The 20,199-nt window shown below is 54.7% G+C and overlaps 1 protein-coding gene across 5 annotated transcripts in view; it reads left to right on the top strand.

Moving 5' to 3' along the window:
- Window positions 1-20,199, top strand: part of LOC111162469 (SWI/SNF related, matrix associated, actin dependent regulator of chromatin, subfamily a, member 4) — a 90,832-nt gene that overhangs the window by 55,513 nt on the left and 15,120 nt on the right. For 2 of the 5 annotated variants that reach the window (XM_022526908.1, XM_022526906.1), the window contains exons 20-30: window positions 1,211-1,324; window positions 2,016-2,123; window positions 3,145-3,231; window positions 4,053-4,099; window positions 6,152-6,318; window positions 8,964-9,127; window positions 11,307-11,534; window positions 11,787-11,885; window positions 12,143-12,220; window positions 12,897-13,115; window positions 17,313-17,575. In XM_022526908.1, coding sequence (XP_022382616.1) covers window positions 1,211-1,324; window positions 2,016-2,123; window positions 3,145-3,231; window positions 4,053-4,099; window positions 6,152-6,318; window positions 8,964-9,127; window positions 11,307-11,534; window positions 11,787-11,885; window positions 12,143-12,220; window positions 12,897-13,115; window positions 17,313-17,575 — 1,574 coding nt within the window. The remainder of the gene's footprint in view (window positions 1-1,210; window positions 1,325-2,015; window positions 2,124-3,144; window positions 3,232-4,052; window positions 4,100-6,151; window positions 6,319-8,963; window positions 9,128-11,306; window positions 11,535-11,786; window positions 11,886-12,142; window positions 12,221-12,896; window positions 13,116-17,312; window positions 17,576-20,199) is intronic. The other 3 variants (XM_022526911.1, XM_022526910.1, XM_022526909.1) reach the window with 2 other exon arrangements.

Raw genomic sequence — 20,199 nt, 5'->3', positions numbered from 1 at the left:
AAAGCGCTGTGACCAGTGTCTCTCGATGTCTGTCTGGCCACGGGTGGCATCGTCAGCCTGAAAACCGGACTACGGTGCATGGGCCGTCAGGGTCCCGGTCTTTGTCCGCTTGAGGAGGGCCCCAAGCTGGCTCCCGTTGTGAGCCTCCCATGCTCTTGGGGTTTGAGGGCGGTTTGTGGGCAGCTCGTATCTTCTGTGGAAGGAGGCTGAGGGGCTGGATGGAGCCTGTGGCTGAGGAACTGGGCGCACTTGCCAAGGTTGGGGATAGCCAAGGAGCGCCACTGCCCACGGTGGCTGGGCACCCCGGGGCTGCTGCTCCCTGGCCCAGGCAGCTGGTTCCTGACTGTCAGGTCCCCTGCAGGCAGGTCCGGGCCAGCTGGAGCCACCTTACCGTCATCCAAGAGGTACCCAGTCCTTGGCCCCCGTGGAGACAGGAGCCCTCCTGAGGGAGAAAGCGTGTCTTTTCCAAGAATCTCCAAAGAGGCACTCCCAGTGTTGCGACTTCCAGGAGCCTCGACGGAGCAAATGTTCTTATTTTGTTTACGTTGAAGTTTAGGGAAAGTTCGAAAGTTCTACTGAGAGATGATCAGGGGACCCAGGGAAGATAAGTTTTAAGTGTGGTCTGTTTGACTTTTCTTTAACTTTTAAAAGTTTAACTTCGTGGCAGAGTATTCGATGCCTTGGGAGAGCAGCATTTCTTGCACTCTGTCCTGCCAGAGGCAGGGAGATGGGGAAGCAGGCTCTCTGCCCAGCAGGGAGCCTGATGCGGGGCTTGATCCCAGGACCCTGGGATCATGACCAGAGCCGAAGGCAGAGGCTTAACCCACTTAGCCCTCCAAGCGCCCCACACCCAGTGGTTCTGTGAACGTGGAGTTCTCCACCTTCCGATTGGATGTGTGGGCAGGTTTCCAGACTCATGAGATTATATCATTCTTGGGGAAACAACCAAGTATCCTGTGTGTTTCTTTTCATGAGACCTGTGGGGCCTGGTTCCCTGGAGCCTTGGTTTCTATCTCCTAAGAATTCTGTGGAAGGTCCCAGGTCCCTGCAGTTGTCCCCAGGAAGAGGGCGCCCCACCAAGGCCCGTAAAGCGTAAGGCAGTCTGAAATGGGGGCGCTGAGGGCAGGACTACTCCAGATGACCCTTCTTCGCATCCCTGGCTCCTTCCTTTGGAGGTAACCTTGGTTTGCTTGTCTCATGGGGGTGCCAGGTGGACCTGAACGAGGAGGAGACGATTCTCATCATCCGTCGTCTCCACAAAGTGCTGCGGCCCTTCCTGCTCCGGCGACTCAAGAAGGAAGTCGAAGCCCAGTTGCCCGAGAAGGTAAGGAATGTTCGGAGCGGACGGAGCCGCAGTGCGGTGTCATGCCTGGGGCTTTCCCGGGGTGGGCCCTGTCCAGCAGCGCTGCAGCGGTCCAGGGTGTGTTCTCTCTTGGCCCTGGTCTTGCTTCACTTGGTCACGTCCGTGTGACATAAGGATGGCCACTCTTGCCCTGGCTCTGTAACGTGGAGACAGGTGTGGCTGAGAGCAGGGAAGCCCCCTGTGGGCCCGATGCCTGTGGAGGGGGTCCCATCCCACTGCACCCGTAAGTGCTTAGCAGCTGTGGGCTGCTCGTGGGCCTGCTCACACCAGAGGATGGCTCTGGCTGCTCACTCTGGGTCCCAGTCCCCTGGCTGTCCCACCAGGGCACCCTCTCCTCTCCCCCGACACGGGCATGCAGTACTTGCCCTTGGTTCCCAGTAGGCTGGAGAGGAGTTTTGGGAAGGTAGCCAGGTTGCCCCTTTGGGACCAGGACATCCCCTCCACGTTTCTCTGTCTCAATGCACCTACTGTAACCTGCTTCCCCTTGTTCCCCAGCGGAGGGGGCTCCTCACCGTCCTCCCTGGTGCCCTCATCCAAGTCCCATCCTGGGGTCCCGGTTGCCTCTGAGAGGCTCAGAGACCAGACATGGGCACGGGCTGGGCATTCGGCTCAGGGAGTCTCTGGTCTCACTGGTGACACGTGTCCCCTGCAGGTGGAATACGTCATCAAGTGTGACATGTCTGCGCTCCAGCGCGTGCTCTACCGGCACATGCAGGCCAAGGGGGTGCTGCTCACCGACGGCTCCGAGAAGGACAAGAAGGTTAGCCGTGGGCCCCTCCCCTTCCCCGTCCAAATGTCCAAGGCCTCTGGGGCTGGGGCTCGAGCACCCTGTCACCTGCAGGGCCTTCCGCCTCCTTGGAGTTGACTGTGGAGCTCAGGGCCTGATCTGGTGGTGATCACAAGGGCCTCAGCTGTAGTTCAGTCACAGCTGGGGGGAACAGCCTCGTTCAGTAAGGCTGATGGGTCAGGGGCTGGTGGCTCATCTCCAGGGAGTCCCCCAAGACCCTCCCAGTCTGTCACTCTCCGGTGTCCTCTGCTTATGAAATGCTGGCCTCCTGCAGGTGCATCCGTCTGTAGGGCGGAGGCCAGCATGAACCCAACAGAGTTAGAATGTTCTCCGGAGCCTCACCATCCCGGCTGGAACACAGCCGGCTCAATAGCCACACCCCTAAGCCCCTTCGCCTTGTTACTAAGTGAGCTTGAGGTGATGTGCGGTGAGGACTGGGCGGGCTGCCATCTCCTGGGACTGCTCTGAGGTCGCAGACTCCTCCTGCCCCAGCTCACCTCATCGAGACAGAGATGTCCTCCCAGGTCCCTTGATTCTGCGTCCTATGCTTCAGGCTCGGCCCCGCCTCCCCATGTCTTCCTCTCCCTGTGTTCTTCGGGCCCTTTCTCACCTGAGGGTGCCCCAGCATGTTTCCTGGGTTACTTCTCGGCCTGCAGCCAGCACCCACCCCTGCACCCTTCCTTCTCTCTGTAGCGAGAAATCTTAAGTCGTCGTGGCCCATCTGGCTGCGGCCCCCCAGGGACTCCCCACAATGCCCACCACCAAGGCAGTTGCTAGTCCTTCCCTTCGGTCCTGCCACCCCCTCCCGTGTGCCAGACGGTCTCTGCTCCCCGCAGATCTGGCCTCGAGCTCTCTGTGCCGCCACAGCAGCCAGCCCCTTGGTCCCAGTTACCTGCCCTGGAGCGGCTCCGTTCTGCAGTCCTCCCCCCCACCGCACCCCCAGCCCCGGCCCGGGGACGGGACCCAGTGCGGAGCCTCTCTTCTGCCTCCGTAGGGCAAGGGCGGCACCAAGACCCTGATGAACACCATCATGCAGCTGCGGAAGATCTGCAACCACCCGTACATGTTCCAGCACATCGAGGTGAGGCCCGGGGCCGGGGCCGCAGGCCCTCCCATCTCCCGCAGGCGTCTGTCCCTGACGGATGGGCTCCGCAAAGCTAGGGGCTCTCTCCCTGAGGGCCTTTTAAAAAATGTTTTCTTAATACTTTAAATAGGTAATGTGTAGTTACTGTTTCACTGGTAATTTCCTGTTTGTAAATGCTCCTTATAAAGAACCTGAACTTAGTGGGGAAATACACAGTAGAAATGAAAGCTCAGAAAGTCTGCCCTCGGAGAGCCACGGCCAGCACTCAGAGACCTTTCTTTGGGGCTTTTTGTCCCCACCCGATAAGGTCCCACTGTTTCTGCTGCATGGCGCTCTGGCTCTTCCCACTCAGGGCTGTGGGGGGCTCTTCCTGGTTTGAAGCTCGAGAGCAGTCTTCCGTGTCAGGAAGTCTCTGGGTCAGAACTTTTTTGGGTCACGATACCCTTTGAGAGTCTGGATTCTTGCTTCTGAACTGCACACGTATGTCTGTACTTTCTGGCGTGAAGTCTCGGGATCTCTGCAAATCCCCTGACATCCCTGGGATGCCATCCCGCCACTGCCAGGATGGTCTCAGGCCCACACTGCCCCCATGTGCTCATTTGGGTGGTTACCGGTGTCCTGTTGTGACTGACTTTCCTTGGCGGGTGAAACCCCAGAGAAGGGAGGTGGGCGGGATAGAAAAGCCGTGTGCAGCACCTGTGTGGGGCCTCCGAACCACATCAGAGCCCCTGTGGGTCACTGAGCACCAGCGTGGGGGCTCAGAGGTGTGGGGCTAGGTAGCCTCTTCCCACACTGACCGATCTCTCATTCTGTTGCAGGAGTCCTTCTCCGAGCACTTGGGGTTTACCGGTGGCATTGTGCAAGGGTGAGAAGCTTCCCCGTGAAGGGGGTGGGCACGCTGTCCACGTGAAGGTCTTTTTCACTTTTTTTCTTTTCTTTCTTTTTTTTTTTTTTTTAAAGATTTTATTTATTTACTTGACAGAGATCACAAATAGGCAGAGAGGCAGGTAGAGCAGGGGAAGCAGGCTCCCTGCTGTGCAGAGAGCCCGATGTGGGGCTCAATCCCAGGACCCTGAGATCATGACCTGAGCCGAAGGCAGAGGTTTAACCCACTGAGCCACCCAGGCACCCCTCTTTTTCACTTCTTCTTCTTTTTTTTTTTTTTTTAAAGATTTTATTTATTTATTTGACAGATAGAGATCACAAGTAGGCAGAGAGGCAGGCAGAGAGAGAGAGGAGGAGGCAGGTTCCCTGCTGAGCAGAGAGCCCGATGTGGGGCTCGATCCCAGGACACTGGGACCATGACCTGAGCCGAAGGCAGAGGCTTTAACCCACTGAGCCACCCAGGCGCCCCTCTTTTTCACTTCTTAAGTGGCTTTATTGCTCTCATGACATTTGTCCAATTTCAGAGAGGTTATATTCATGGCAGAAAATTTAGGAAGTAGAAAGAAAAAAGGACTAGAATAGAAATCCTCCATTGAGAGGCAGAGCTGGCTTCCAGGCCCCACGGAGCCACATCCGGGCTCCATGATTCGTGACAGCTTTATTATTTTATTTTTTATTTACTTTAAAAATTTTATATATTTATTTGACAGGTAGAGATCACAAGTAGACAGAAAGGCAGGCGGGGGCGAGGGGCGGGAAGCAGGCTCCCTGCGGAGCAGAGAGCCCGATGTGGGGCTCCATCCCAGGACCCTGAGATCATGACCTGAGCCAAAGGCAGAGGCTTAATCCACTGAGCCACCCAGTTGCCCCATGACAGCCTTTTTAACTGCTCTGGGCCTCAACTCTGTCTGCTAAGAGAGATGCTATTTGATCCACCTTGTTATTGGGGGTTTTTTCCCCAGCATTTTGTTTTTTTTTTTAAAGATTTTACTTGTTTGAGAGAGAGAGAGTGTGTGTGTGTGTGAGCGTGCATGAGCAGGGGGAGGGGCAGAGGGAGAAGGGTTCTGGGATCATGACTTAACCAAAGGCAGGCACATAACTAAGTGAGCCACCCAGCAGTGATGATGCAACCCAGGCTTCACTCGGCCCTGGTGTTGGACGAGGGTACCCTGTCGAAGTTTCATCACTGCAGTCTTGCTCTAGAGCTGAGGCCAGCAGCAGTTCTCGGAGCTAGTAGACGGTTTTGAAGAACAGGGGCACCAAATAAAAGATCAAAAAAGTTCTTTTGCTCTGTATTTTTTTTTTTTTAAGATTTTATTTATTTAACAGAGAGGGATAACAAGTAGATAGAGAGGCAGGCAGAGAGAGAGAAAGGGGGAAGCAGGCTCCCTGCTGAGCAGATAGCCAGATATGGGACTCGATCCCAGGACCCTGAGATCATGACCTTCGTCGAAGGCAGAGGCTTAACCCACTGAGCCACCCAGGCGCCCCTGCTCTATATTTTTCATTCCAAGTTGCATGATGGGGGCTTCTGGACCTGAGTTCAAGTCCTGGCCCTGGCACATCGGCAGCCATGTCACACGGTCCCCCCTTAGCCCGTCTGCTAGGCTGTCAGCTGGGGGTTGTTGACCAGAGGGAATGAGAGAAGCTGCAGTGGCCCTTAACCCTGCGTGGGGCGTGGTATGGGCCCTCCAGCGTGAGCCTCTGCTCCTGGAGTTCCTCCCATGGGCTAGGGAGGAGGCCCCACTTCCTGTTGTCCCAGCATGCTTCCCGATAGCATCTCTTCTCATTCTTAGAAGTATCTGAGTTGGATGACAATCATGTGCTCACCCTTGACCGAGAATGGCCTTGAGCGTATTTGAGTTGGGTTGAAATGGCTTTGCTGGAATTTCAGAGGTCGGAGGGTCGGCCTGGGAGGACTGCGCCGTTGACCTCCATGATGAGAGCCTGGAGAGGGGAGGCGCGCTTCCGCCTCTGCCTGTCTGCCAAGGGCCATCACTAACGTGTTCTTCCTCTGCCCCCTGCTCACCAGGCTGGACCTGTACCGAGCCTCGGGGAAGTTTGAGCTGCTCGATAGGATCCTTCCCAAACTCCGTGCGACTAGCCACAAAGTGCTGCTGTTCTGTCAGATGACCTCCCTCATGACGATCATGGAAGATTATTTTGCGTATCGCGGCTTTAAATACCTCAGGCTCGATGGTGAGTATGAGCAGGAGAGATGTTTGTGGAGGGACCGGTTTATGCACAGCTGCCAAAGCTACTGGCAGGTGTCGCCTCCTTCACGAGGCCATGCAAGGCCCGGAGACTGGGTCGAGCATCCAGAGTGAGCCTAGCACATTCAGTGACACAGGCTTACAGGACTGGGAGGGAGGGCTTTGCAAGCGTCATGGCTGGATCCGAGCCTGTGGCCTAGGAGCGCGGCTAGCCCGGACCCGACACCCCCGTCTCCTAAACATGAGGCTGACAGTGTTTGTACTACAGCTCTGGGTCCAGTGGTTGTGGTGAACAGTCCTCTTTTGGTGGGAAGTGGCAGAAGTCCACATCCTGTGGACATCAGGGATAAGTATAGTGAGCCCCCGGGTTATTCTTGGTTCAGGTACAGCTGGACCCAGGTGTCTCGAGAACAACGCTGTGATTTTTCTTAGCTCCGCTGTCCTCCATCTTGGCTTAATTCTCAGGCAAGCTGTCCAGGCCCCCCTTATGCTTTTTCCGTGTTCCCAACTTCTCAGTTCCCAACTACAGCCCACCTTCTCCCCCAGAAGTCCAGGGGCTGGCTCTCTCTAGGTTGACGGGAGCCACGTGCCCTTCTTTCCACTGCCAGGTGGTTGTAGAGCTGTCACTGGCCAGGCCTGGACCTGGAATCGGGTTTGTCCATGGCCGAATCGTGTGCACTGAGGGTAGTGGGTTGGGGGAGAGGGGAGCTGGTGACACAGGGTGACAGCAGGTTCTCCTGGGAACAGTGCTTAGCTGCAACTCCCGTGCTCTCCTGGGAAGTTGTGTGTCTCTGGCTTTATCCCAGCATGCGGGAGCCCCAGGGCGGAGGTTGCTGAGTGAGATGGTGACAGCATGTGGGACACATGCTCGGACACATGTCGACTGGCCAGGGAGGCCCTGGAGGAAGTCCATGTTCTGTCCAACTGCAAGAGTGCCCGGATGCCCCAGGAGCGAGCTTGGGAGCTTCTGGCTCGAGCACAGTTCAGTTGGTTGCTCCTTTCTTACAGCTCCTTCGAGCTTTTTTTTTTTTTTAAGATTTTATTTATTTATTTGGCAGACAGAAATCACAAGTAGGCAAAAAGGCAGGCAGAGGGGGCGGGGGAAGCAGGCACCCCGCTGAGCAGAGAGCCTGATGCAGGGCTCGATACCAGGACCCTGGAATCATGACTGAAGCCGAAGGCAGAGGCTTTAAACCACTGAGCCTCCCAGGCGCCCCATCTCCGAGCTCTTATTGAAGCTCATCGCCAAGTGCATTTCCCTGGCAGGCTGCCTCAAACCTCTGCACCCTCATTTGTCTTGCTGTGCATCTGGCGGAACTGTGGTTTCACAGACTACAGACCTGTGGTTGCTGGGCTGATCGCCTGTCGGTCTCTGGCCTCCCTACCCTCACCTGCAGCTGGCCCTTTGTGTCCGTCTTGCCATCTGTCCTCCTGGTCTTGGAGTTCCATCTGAGGCAAACTTTACAAGCACAAATGACAGTGTGTGTCTTGCTATGTTCCTGCCTCCGCCTGGGGCCTCCTTCCCAAGGCTTGGAGACTGAAAACTGCCCCCTTGCCAGCGGAGTGGCCGGACCTCTCCAGCCACCTCACCCATTCTTCAGGGGCCGGGCCGCGTGCACACTGGGTCTTGTCTGTCACCATGCCAGCCCTCAGGAGAGGCTGTAGGTGGAGAGCGTGTTCCCCCCAGCAGGGGTTCATTTGCCCCTTCTCTTTCCTTGTCTTCCATGGTGAGAAGACTTTTGTCCACTCAGCCGCAGCTACACAGTACGCACGTGGGCACAGACCAGCTCTGGCAAAGAATAGACAGGGTAGGGGCTTAGCAGCATGTTGTGAGATGGAACCTACCAGTGTCAGAGCGGTGAGATTGAGGGTGTGGGCTGGGCCTGGGGGCAGCGGGCCCTTTGCCATGGGCCTGCCCCTTCCCTGCCCTGGCCAGGCCCCTGTGGGCATCGGGCCTCCATGCTGTGCAGTGTGATGGTTGGGCAGGTGGCTGGAAGCATTTAATCTTCATTTCATCACCAAAAATGACTCCTGATTTTGCCAAAGGCACCTTTGGTCTGTGCTGGCAGCCACCCGTGGGGCTTATGTGCCCCTCTGGTGCTCACAGGGCTGTGGATCGTGTCCTGACTGGTCATGTGAGAGTCCCCGTGGCTCCATGAAGAGGGGAAGCCACTGCTGCTCGCAGGGCAGAGTCTGTGTAGTGAGGCACCTGTGTGCTTGCCTGCAGAAGCCTCTGGGGATAGAGAAACCCCCTGCAGTGGGATGGAGGCAGGCGCCCGCCCCCCAGCCAGTCCCTCGTTCTAGGCCTTGTGCCCCAGCATGTCATGTCATGCCCACATCGGTCCCGTTTGACTCCAAGGTGACGTGGTGGCCTGTAGGGGCTCCTGTCCACCTTCTGGGGTGGGAGGAGTGGCGTCCACTCATTTGCATCTTAAACCTGAACAGCTTGTGTGTCACCGCTCAGGCACGCGTGTGGAGTGACCGTGGAGTTGGCCCGGGAGGCCTCTGCGGGACGTGTGCATGCACTGTCCCCGTTCTGTGGAGCCGCTGTTCCTCTGTGCCTCCTCGCCATCACTCCCCACCCTACCCTGCATGGTGCCCCACTCACAGCCTTGTCCCCGCACCCCTTAGGAACGACAAAAGCGGAGGACCGGGGCATGCTGCTGAAAACCTTCAATGAGCCGGGCTCCGAGTACTTCATCTTCCTGCTCAGCACCCGAGCCGGGGGGCTTGGGCTCAACCTCCAGTCGGCCGACACTGTGATCATCTTCGACAGCGACTGGAACCCCCACCAGGTGAGGCTGGGCTGGCCCCCAGGTGGGGCAGGGACTCAGGGCTCCCCGGAGATCCTCTTCCATCCTGGGGCCCAGCGGCACCCACGGCACCTGAGGCCTTTGTAGAAAAGCCCTGAGAGTATTCATTTTTCTTTATTTTTTAAAACACCGCTTTTTGCTTTGATTATGAAAAATACGTACTCTGTTCCTGTTTTTAAAAAAATCCTCGTTTTATTTAATTATGTAAAGTGGAAAATGCCCTTATCTTATCAGCCGTCAGTGATTTTCCATTTTTTCGGGATCCAAGCCTTCCAGGTCGCATCCTGTGTGAGCTCTCACACACTTGTACTTTTAGAAACAACCGGGCCGTGTGTGTACACTGCTGCCCTGATTTTGTATCCGTGTGCCCTCTCCGGGGCTCCATGCCAGTAGCTTCACAGAAATGGTGTTTGGTAGGTACAACAATTTTTTTTTTTTTAAAGATTTTATTTATCTATTTGACAGAGAGATCACAAGTAGGCATAGAAGCAGGCAGAGAGAGAGGGGGAAACAGGCTCCCCACTGAGCAGAGAGCCCGATGCGGCGCTCGATCCCAGGACCGCAGGATCATGACCTGAGTCAAAGGCAGAGGCTTTAACCCACTGAGCCACCCAGTTGCCCCGGTACGGCAATTTTTAAGGGAGTTTTTAACTTTTCTTGATGTCTCATTGTAGAAGTAATAGACTTTTTTAATGCAAATATCAGTAACGCAAAATAACATAAACTGAAGAGTCCATTTTCCCCCTCCCACCAGTCCCGCTCTTTCTGACCACGTGCCATCGTGTACCTGTATGCACACACGTGTGTTCTGTGTTTCTCCTCTCGGGGCAAGCTCACTGCAACTCCACACAGCCATGTCCTCAGCGGCCAGGTGTCCGGGCATATGGTGGCCTTGAGGCTTGACTCTGACCGCATTGGCAGGCGTCTGGGTTTTGTTGCTCAGCATGACCACTTAGGGAGCCCCTTGTCCCCCTTTTGGAGTGTTGGGACAGGACTCACTGACCAGTCAGCCCCGAGAGGTGGGGGTTGCTTGGCCCATGGGCATGTCCTCTGCACATTCAGGTCACCTCTGCCTAAGTGGCTTCCAGAAGGCTGCCCCAGGTTTCTCTCCCACTACAGGGTATAAGCCTGTCTTTCCCTGCAGCCTGGAGGCACTAGTACACGGTGTGAACTGTAGCCCATCTGCTGGGTGGAGGCTCAGGCTGGTTACTAGTGTCCCTTTCTGTCATCAGCCTGGGGCGTAGTTCTCACCAAGGCCTCTGTGACCAGCCAGTTTCCTGAGATGTGATCGTGGTGTGCTCTCCCCAGTGGCAGGCAGACTGTGGGCAGTGGTTCCCTGGGGCCCGATAGCCCGTGCTTGCAAGCACCGCCAGGAAGCGTGCCGGCCGAACTCGGAGCTCAGCTGTAGACACAAGGCACTCCTGGCCCCCCACCGGGAGTGAAGCTTGACTGTAGGCCCCCACTGCTCCTGGCCCAGATGCGGGGTTTCGTGCGAGCCCTCCTGATTCAGAGCTGCGGTGATGATGCAGCCGGTGTCGGCAGCCACGGCTACCGTGTGATCGGAGCTTGTTCTGCTGCACACTCTGGGCTGAGTATCCAGTGCCGTTTAGTTCTTCTTCCCTCACAATCACCAGAAGGGTCTGTGTCAACAGAGTGAGTCCTGAGTCTCATAGAGGTTGGACCTCGGCCTGGGCCTCACAGCAGGGAAGGAGCAGGGCCTACAACCAAACCAGGCATTGCCAAGGTGCTGCCCGGCTTCTTAACCATCCCATGAACGATGCCCTTAACCACGATACGGCCTTCCCAAGCATGGGGCCTCCTGGAGTAGGTGAGAGGTCCCATGTAGCTGTGACACAAGCTCCTTGGGAACGTAACGGCCCAGGACTTGCCCTCCAAATTGCACTGTGCCCTGGAGTACCTAGAGAATCCCGTAAGATGGGAAGGGACAGTCCTCGGGGATCGTCATTGTGGCACAGGCTGCAGGATGCGTTCCTGGGCTCCCCGCTCGAGAAGCTGCTGGTCGGGGCGGGCAGAAGGGCCCAGCGGGAGAAAGCAGGCACACAAGAACAAGAAGGCCTTTCCAGACAGCACCGCGAGGTGTTGGCTGCCTCTGAGACCTCCGCAGAGATGAGTCGGGACTGACCTGCCTCTCTTCCTCTAGGACCTTCAAGCCCAGGACCGCGCCCACCGCATTGGGCAGCAGAACGAGGTGCGGGTGCTCCGTCTATGCACGGTCAACAGCGTAGAGGAGAAGATTCTGGCCGCGGCCAAGTACAAGCTCAATGTTGACCAGAAGGTGATCCAGGCTGGCATGTTCGATCAGAAGTCCTCCAGCCACGAGAGGCGTGCCTTCCTGCAGGCCATCCTCGAGCACGAGGAGCAGGACGAGGTGAGGGCAGCGCCGGCCCCGACCCCCTCCCCGGCGTGAGTGGTGGACGCATGAGCGGCTTTTCATTTTTGTTTTTTTACCTTTTTTGCACTCTTATTTTTTTTGCATCCCTTTGGAGTAAAGGGAGTGTGGGCTGAAAGGAAAGAGGATGAGTACTTGCTTTTTCTTTGAAGTGGTTTTTTTTTTCTAAACTGCTGGTGAAAGACGCCGGATTGACAGCCCTGGAGACTGAAGTCCTCTATTTATCCACAGAGCAGACACTGCAGCACGGGCAGCGGCAGTGCCAGCTTCGCCCACACTGCCCCTCCGCCAGCGGGCGTCAACCCCGACTTGGAGGAGCCACCTCTAAAGGTGAGAGGGGTAGTTCAGTCTCCACGCCCATTCAATCCTCGGCTTCTCGGCTGAGACGGCCAGCAAGGGCCCTGATCCCACGGAGCGTGCGTGTGCGTGTGCGTGTGTGCCTCTCGCTGCCGTGTGGGTCCCCATCCACCGCAGCCGGACTGGGACCGCCAGCTCATCTCCCACGGACCGCCGCCGCTCGCCTCCGAGCCCGGCCGCCGCCCACCCCGGCCTCTCCGCACTCGGACTAACTGTGCGAACCCTTCTAGGAAGAAGATGAAGTACCCGACGACGAGACGGTGAACCAGATGATTGCCCGACACGAGGAGGAGTTTGACCTGTTTATGGTAGGTACCGTGGGCGGAGGGGGGCGCCCCGCACACCTCTGGGGGCGCTTTGCGGGCGTTGCATGCCCTGCCCTACCCACATCAAGTAGAATAAGACAGCTCAGTACAGACAGAGCAAAACTTCTTAGAGATGGTGGTGTCTCTGGTGGGTCATGGAGCTGGGGCCTCTCTCGGGGGGCCCCACGCTGCCTCCTAACTGACCTGTCCTCCTCCCGTGGTCCTCGAAGAGGATTGCCACAATGGCGGGACATGCACCTGCACGTATGCACGCACACACGCATGCACACCCATCCTGTGTGTGACCCTCAGTCTTGCCACACGGAGGACTTGCCTGTCCTCCTGATTGTTTTGTCCTTGCGATTCCCTTTCAGAGGGAGGTCGTACTGTCCCCGGCTTGTGGTCAGTCAGAGGTGCTCCTTAGCTCTGGGTAAAAGGCGCAAGTCCGCACGGAGTCAGAATGTGGGCCCTTGGCCCCTCTTCTGCGACCCTCCCATCTTTTCTGGAATTCTCTGCCCCCGAGGCCGAGCCCCTAGCGAGGGTCTGCTCTCAGAGCCAGAAACCTCCGAGATGCCGTTGAGCAGACTCGAAGCCTCCCCTCGCCACATGCTCCTGTGTGCCCCCATTTCTCCCTGTGCTCACACCTCTCTCCCTCTGTCCCCTGCCCCGCGCCCCCCAGCGCATGGACCTGGACCGCAGGCGAGAGGAGGCCCGAAACCCCAAGCGGAAGCCGCGCCTCATGGAGGAGGACGAGCTCCCCTCGTGGATCATCAAGGACGACGCTGAGGTGGAGCGGCTGACCTGCGAGGAGGAGGAGGAAAAGATGTTCGGCCGCGGCTCCCGCCACCGCAAGGAGGTGGACTACAGCGACTCGCTGACCGAGAAGCAGTGGCTCAAGGTACATGCTGGAGAGGGCTGGCCGGGGCGGGGCGGGACAGCAGAGATTCCACAGCTCCGCCGGGGCTCATCCAGAACCCAAGCGGGCTCCCTTTGGCCGTACTTGGTTTTCGTTAACCATGGCGACACCTCTGACGTGGGACCCGCTCGCTCCAGTCCTCCTAACCAGCACGGGAGGTTTACGAGAGCTTCGTGGGAAATCTTGCCGCTCTCCGCTTGCTGTGCTCTTCCCAGTGCCTAGCAGTGGAATACAGTGACGGGTCAGAGGGTGACCTGCCCCCGCACATGGGTGGGAGTGCCAGTAGGGGTCCGACAGCCTCATGTGGGGCACGTCCACCCCAGAGCCAGGTCCCTGGCAGCAACAGGTATAGGTGGCTGAGTCAGGGCCGCAGGCGCCTGGTGAGCCAACTGGGACTGTGGTGACGCGTCAGGCCCTTCCCCACGCAACCCTCCCCAGACGCCAGGTGGTGGCGTTCAGCTGGGCCCTGCTGATGGGCACACCCCAGAACAAACCATGGGGCCTGCCTAGGCCTCTGGTCACACTCCCTGGGGTTCCTCTTGACTGGCTGCGGCCCCACTGCCTCCTCAGTCCATAGGTCCGGCAGCCCTGGCCCTGCCCTGGCAGCTCGGAATGACCCAGACTAGTGAGCTCGCCAGCTCAGGTGCTCATGAGGGGGCCGCTGACACGTGCGGGGAACCCGTGACCCTCGGGTGGGGCCGCTGGCTTGTCCAGCTCCTCATCTATCAGCCCCAAGCTCCAGGGACAAGAGGAGAACCGCTGGCAATGGAGGCCTGAACGCAGACATGTAGAGCTCCCATGGCTCTGCACTTTTGAGACACGATACTTTTTTTTTTTTTTTTGTATCTCTGTAATTTTTTTAAAAATTTTTTATTAACATATAATGTATTGTTAGCCCCAGGGGTCCAGGTCTGTGAATCACCAGATTTACACACTTCACAGCACTCACCCTAGCACATACCTTCTCCAAGAGACATGATACCTTTTAGTTGTCCATGTGCTAATACTGTTTTGAGCATATTTTGCTTTAATACATATACCACTGAATTTACTCAACTAAGTTGTACAATTCTGTAGATTTTAGTATATTCAGTGTTGTGCCGTGATCACCACAAAATAGCTTTAGAATATTCTCTTCACCTCAGAAAAAAGCCCTGTCCTCTTCAGCTCTCTTCCTGTCCCTTTACCCCCTCACTTTTGTTCTGGAGATTTCATATGAATAGAGGGATGTGTCCTCCCTTTGGCGACTGGCTTCTAGCTGTAGGCTGCATATTTTCAAGGTTTATCCGTGTGGCAGCAAGTGGCCCTCCTTGTCAAGGCCAAGTAGTGGCCTGTTGTGTAGCTAGACTGCACGGTGGTAACGTCTTTGTTTTTGGCAGACGAACAAAGTTCATCTTTTTTTTGTTTTCCACCTCTGGCCTTCTGTGAACATCGGAGGACAAGATGTTGGCAGGATAGATGTTGTGATTTCTATCACATGAACACCTAGAAATAGAATTTCTGAATCAAATGGTAATTTGCTTGTTTAGTCTTCTGAGGAACTTCCAGACTGTTTTCCAGAGCAGCCACACCATTTTATGTTCCTACCAGCAGTGTGAGGCAGTTCCAGTTTCTCCATCATCCCAGCTGTGTTTGTCACCTGTCCTTTTGACGCTGGGTTTTCCAGTGAGTACGCCACAGTAACCTCCTTCTGGTTTTTAATGGCGTTTTCTTGGTGGTTAATAGTGCCGGGCATCTCCGGAGGTGCCTGTCGGCCATTTGCGTGTCTTCTTCAAAACTCCCGTTATCGGATGTGTGATTTACAAACGCTTTCTCCTACGCTGTGGGTTATTGTTTCACTTTTTTTAATGGTGTCCTTCGAAGCACAAGTGTTTTTTAATTTTGACAAAGGCCAGTGTATCTGTTTTTTTTTCCTTTCGCTTGTGCTACGGTATCCTATCAGAGAATCCACTGAGAAATTTAGGAGCACAAAGGTTTACCCCTTCCTTTGAAGAGTTGTAGCTTTTATGTTTGGGCCTGTGATCCTTTCTAAGCAGCTTCTGTTTACGACAGGAGGTCAGGACCCAGCTCCTGTACAAGCAGGTGTCCAGTTTTCCCAGCCCCATGTGTTGAATTGACTTTCTTTCCCCCACAGGGCATGTGCTTTTTGTACACGTGCTCAATAAGAGTTTGCATTTAAAAAAAAAAAAAAAAAACCACGTTTACCCAAAACAGTCACTCTCTCTTCTTAGTGGCGGCCACTCTGGTGCCATATGTACCCAAGCTCTTGAGAATGGCGCTGCCTCTTGCCCTGCTGGGCTGACCCATGTGCTTGCGCCTCAGGACCAGAGACCCTAGGATTGCGTTCCTAGGGGAGCTACAACAAGGACTCCGAACTGGGTGACTTAAAACCATAGCAGTTTATTCTCTGAAAGTTCTGGAGGCCTGGAGTCTGGTGTCAAAGTGTCAGCAAGGTCCTTCCTCCTCTGAAGGTTCCAAGAAGGACCCTTCCTTGCCTCTTCCAGCTTGTGGGGGCCTCAGCATTCCTCGGCATGAGGCCACATCACCCTCATCTGCTCCCGCCTTACATGGCCTGTCCGCTCTGTGTCTTGGTATCCTTTCCTGTCTCTCATGGGAACATTCCCATTGGAGTTGGGGCTCACCTTAACTCAGGATGACTTCCTTTTTGCTCTTCAAGTAATTAAATCAGTAAAGATCCTATTTTGAAAAAAGATCACGTTCGGAAGTTCCAGGTGGACATGAACTTCAGGGGACACTGTTCAGCCCCCCGTGCCCACCTGGGCTCGCAGTGCACACACTCCCCCATACTGGCCTTACAGTCCCTCCTGCCTGCCACACGCCTTTCGTGTTGTTCCTTTGGCCTGGATGCTTACCCACCCCCACCCTTTAGCTCTCAGCTTAAGTGCCACTTCCCCTGAGATGCTCCCCTGACCCCCGGCCAGCGCACGTCTGCTCCACCATCAGAGCACCACTCACCCTCCTTCCTGGCAGTCAACACGCTTGTCACCATGTTCGCGAGAGGTTTGTCTGCTTACTGTCTTCCCTCCATGAGGGACGTGAGCTGAGGCTGTCCTCGACACCTGGCCCTGTGTCCTGCTCCCAGTCACAGCTGATAAATGTGAGACAGACAACCAGACATCCCTTGGAGTCTTGCCCCCACTCCCTGTCGTGATTGCAGGCTCCCCTGGCTTCTCATCTCTATCTGCAGAGATAAAAATGTGCAAATGAGACCTTATCATTGAGAATGAATCAGTTAGTGTTGTTCAAAAATTAATCTTGTTCACAGAAACTTGCTCGGCAGTTTTGCTTCAGAAGTCTGTGTACACGGGTGCCTGGGTGGCTCAGTCATTTCTTTCGGCTCAGGTCATGATCCCAGGGTCCTGGGATCGAGCCCCACATCATGCTCCTTGCTCTGCGGGAGGCCTGCTTCTTCCTCGCCCGCTCCCCTTGCTTCTGTTGCTAACTGTGTCTCTGTCAAATAAATACAGTCTTTAAAAAAAAAAAAAAAAGAAAGAAAAGTCTATGTACAAATAACACAGCTGTCTGTCATGGCCTTCCTCACACGGGGGCCCCTCCCCCACATGGAGAGAGCTGAAATGCCCAAGGACAGGGCAAGTCTAAATGAGGCCGTGTTTTATAATGAAATACTAAACAGACATCAAAAATTACGTTGCAGAAAAGCGACGGGAAGTACATCCAGGACATAGTAAGCAAAATCCCGAGTCCTGGTGTGGTGTGTGGATAGAGGCCAGCACTGTCCTCGGTGCTGCGCACGTCCGTGGGAGGGACCGGGTGAGTCCTGGCTTTGGACGGTGGTGATGGCGCACACAGCATGAGTGTACCTCACGCCACCTGAGTGCACTATTGAAGGTGGTTGAGGCGTCAGTTTTGTGTCATGTACATTTTGTCACAATTTTTAAGAAAAATGGCGAGGATCTAGAGCGGAAGGATTCGTAGTGTTACCTCCTGGTGGAGGGATCCCAGGGTCCAAGTCTTCGGGGACCTTTGGTGGGTCTGTGCCTCTTTAATTGGTAATGAAATGCAACTGTGGATTTGTTCAGGCTGGGCGTGGGCGGGGAGCACCTGGGGAGGCAGAGCCGGCCTGCTGGGGACTGCGAGTTTGTGCCTCGACCTTTGCTCGTCGACCTCGGTGCTGGCTGTCCTATTTTACCACTATTGACCCTGAAGGCCATCGAGGAGGGCACGCTGGAGGAGATCGAAGAGGAGGTCCGGCAGAAGAAATCATCTCGGAAGCGCAAGCGGGACAGTGATGCCGGCTCCTCCACCCCGACCACCAGCACCCGCAGCCGCGACAAGGACGACGAGAGCAAGAAGCAGAAGAAGCGCGGCCGGCCACCCGCCGAGAAGCTGTCCCCAAACCCTCCCAACCTCACCAAGAAGATGAAGAAGATCGTGGACGCTGTGATCAAGTACAAGGACAGGTAAGCCAAGGACCGCAGCGGGTGGGCACTGGGGTCCTCAGAGGTGCCTCGCCCGGCCTTCTGTGTGACTGTGAGCTGGTTGTCGGGACAGTCACTGCACAAACATTGGTGGTCTGTCTTTGTCTCGGTACGTCTGGCCTTATGGAATGTACGTTCTGCAAGAGGCAAGCACGCTCTCAGCTGCGGTGAGAGGGAAGAGAAAACTTCGTGGGGAGGTGGAGGCAGGGGGCCGTTTTCAGGGCTTGTGACATTTGAGGGGGAGCCCTGAGGAATGGAGGTCTGGGGCTGAGTGCTCCAGCAGCGGCAGGAGCTTGCGCAGAGGTCTCGGGGGCCTGTGATGGGCGAGGCGGAAAGAGAGGAACCTGTGCCATGATGGGTGCCGATCTCCTGGTGGTGGGCTGTGGTGCGAGGGCCAGTGTATCTGGAGCCAAGACCAAGCAGCTTCCCTTCTCTAGAGTTTCCACCCTCTCCCCACACACGGGTGACATGACAGCCCAGTTCTCACCCTGGGCCATCGCGGGTGGGCTGCATATGGTGAAGACTGACCAGGCTCCGCTCTGGGATTTGGGGTCCTTGCTCTCGCAGAGTAGGAGACTGTGCCAGATCCGTATGTGGTTCACAAGTACCATTTAAATAAGAAATCAACGGTTCTCTGAGGCCCTCCCTGGGAGCATGTGTGCGTGGTTTGCCAGCTCAGGCACGAGGCCTGGATCTTGGTCAGGACTCGGCCCATAGTGCTCCCCAGTGTCTTAGTTCACTTTCTGGTACATACTGGCCATACCCCTGTCACGATAACCAGACGGTGGTTCAGCTTGATTTTATAGTAACATGTGGCAGTTAGTCGTTAAGCAAAGTAAGAGCAAATTGTCATCTGTAGGAGGGAAAAGTGTTGAGGTGTATGTAAGCTCTCAGTGCATCATTTGGAGAGGCTCACAGGTGTGAAATTTTGGGGGGGGATGGTGATGATTGTACCCAAATAAAGGGTACAGATTGCACTTAAAAAAAGAATCTTATTATTAGAAGAGAAACTAATGACTAAGTGAGAAAAGTTTGTTTTAGCTCAAACATCCACCCTAAAAATGTAGCATCAGCATTAGAGAAGAAAGTATTGAGCTGATACGCAAACTTCACCTTTGAGACAATTCCCACAATTATTTGAAATATGGAATGTGCAAAAATCCAATGAAAACAAAAGATCCCAGTAATCTATTTGCAAGGGAGCCTCAAAATGATCAAAATGAAGAAGACCTTTAAAGGTTAGAGGGCAAGGATGGACTTTTCGAAAGTCATGTTGGTCTTTGGGATATCCAAATGGAGATGAACCTTGACCTTACCCAGCACCTTAACATGTGTTAAGTTGAAATGGAAATATCAGTGTGAAAGGTTAAACAAAGTCGTGGAGGAAAGCATCGATGAAAATCTTCATGGCCTCGATGTAGATAGGCGTTGGCTTCTGAACAGGACACAAGCATCACTAACCAGAAAAGACCTGTAAAGTAGATGTCACTAAAATTAAGAACATCTGTTCATCCAAGGACACCTTCATGAAGCCAGTGAATATTTGCACCAACTGAAATTTTAAAACAGGCAAAAGCCATGAACAGGCATCTCCTGGAAGGAGATAGCCCAGCGACCAATCAGCATGTGAAAAGGTGCTTGGAATCCTTGGCATCGACGTTGATGGTAACATCGAGGTAAGGCGCCATAAAACCAGAGATGCCTCCATACACCCACCAGAATGGCTAAAACTCTTTGAAGTGTTGGCAAGCACATGGACTTTACCTCCTGCTTATGGGAGCGGTCTGCTCTTTGGGACTAAATCTTCTGACCCACAGACTCCAGTCCTGGTTGTAAACCAGAGATGGCTGAGTGCCTGTGTCCACCCAAAGACAGGTTCAAGCAGGTGCATGGCAGCCTTGATCGTAACTGCCCCAAACAAAACTACCCAGTGTCCAGCCGTGGGAAGACATATCGGTGGAGGCCTAACCCAAGAGCAGGATCATCCCTCCACTCTCTGGGATAATCTTACAGTCATTTTGTTGAGTCAAAGAAGCCAAACAATAACAGGTACCTGCAGGATGCTTCCAGTTAAAGGAAGTTGAAAAGCTGATCATGATGATGGGTATGGAACAGTGGTTACCTCAAGACATGAAAACGTTTGGGGTGCCTGGGTGGCTCAGTCGGTTTAGCATCTGCCTTCGGCTCAGGTCATGGTCTCAGGGTCCTGGGGTCCAGCTCCATATCAGGCTCCCTGCTTGGTGGCGAGTCTGCATCTCCCTCTCCCTTTGCTCCTCCCCCTTCTACTCTCTCTCTCTCTCAAATAAATAAATAAAATGTTTTAAAAAATTTTTTAAAGAGATGAAAACGTTCATCAGGATAAACATTTGATACGCGTGCTTTCCTGCAGTGATATACCTCAGTTTAAAAGAAGACAAAACACAAGACGCTTGGAAACAGCCTCCTGAACTTGTTGCTAAGGCCTTGGCTATTTAAAAAAAAAAAAAGTATCCATTTTTTTTTTAGTCATCTCGTGACTGCAGTTGCCCCCTGAGTATCAGCCTTAGCCCTGGATCACGTGAGAAGAGAGGAACTGACTCCCCCAGCTGCTGCCTACAGTTCTTCCA

This window comes from Enhydra lutris, unplaced genomic scaffold, assembly GCF_002288905.1.
Source record: "Enhydra lutris kenyoni isolate GAN:26980312 unplaced genomic scaffold, ASM228890v2 scaffoldscaffold92, whole genome shotgun sequence".
In the NCBI taxonomy this organism is placed as follows: domain Eukaryota; kingdom Metazoa; phylum Chordata; class Mammalia; order Carnivora; family Mustelidae; genus Enhydra; species Enhydra lutris.
The sequence above is the reverse complement of the archived record's forward strand: the minus strand, read 5'-3'. Positions and strand labels throughout refer to the sequence as shown.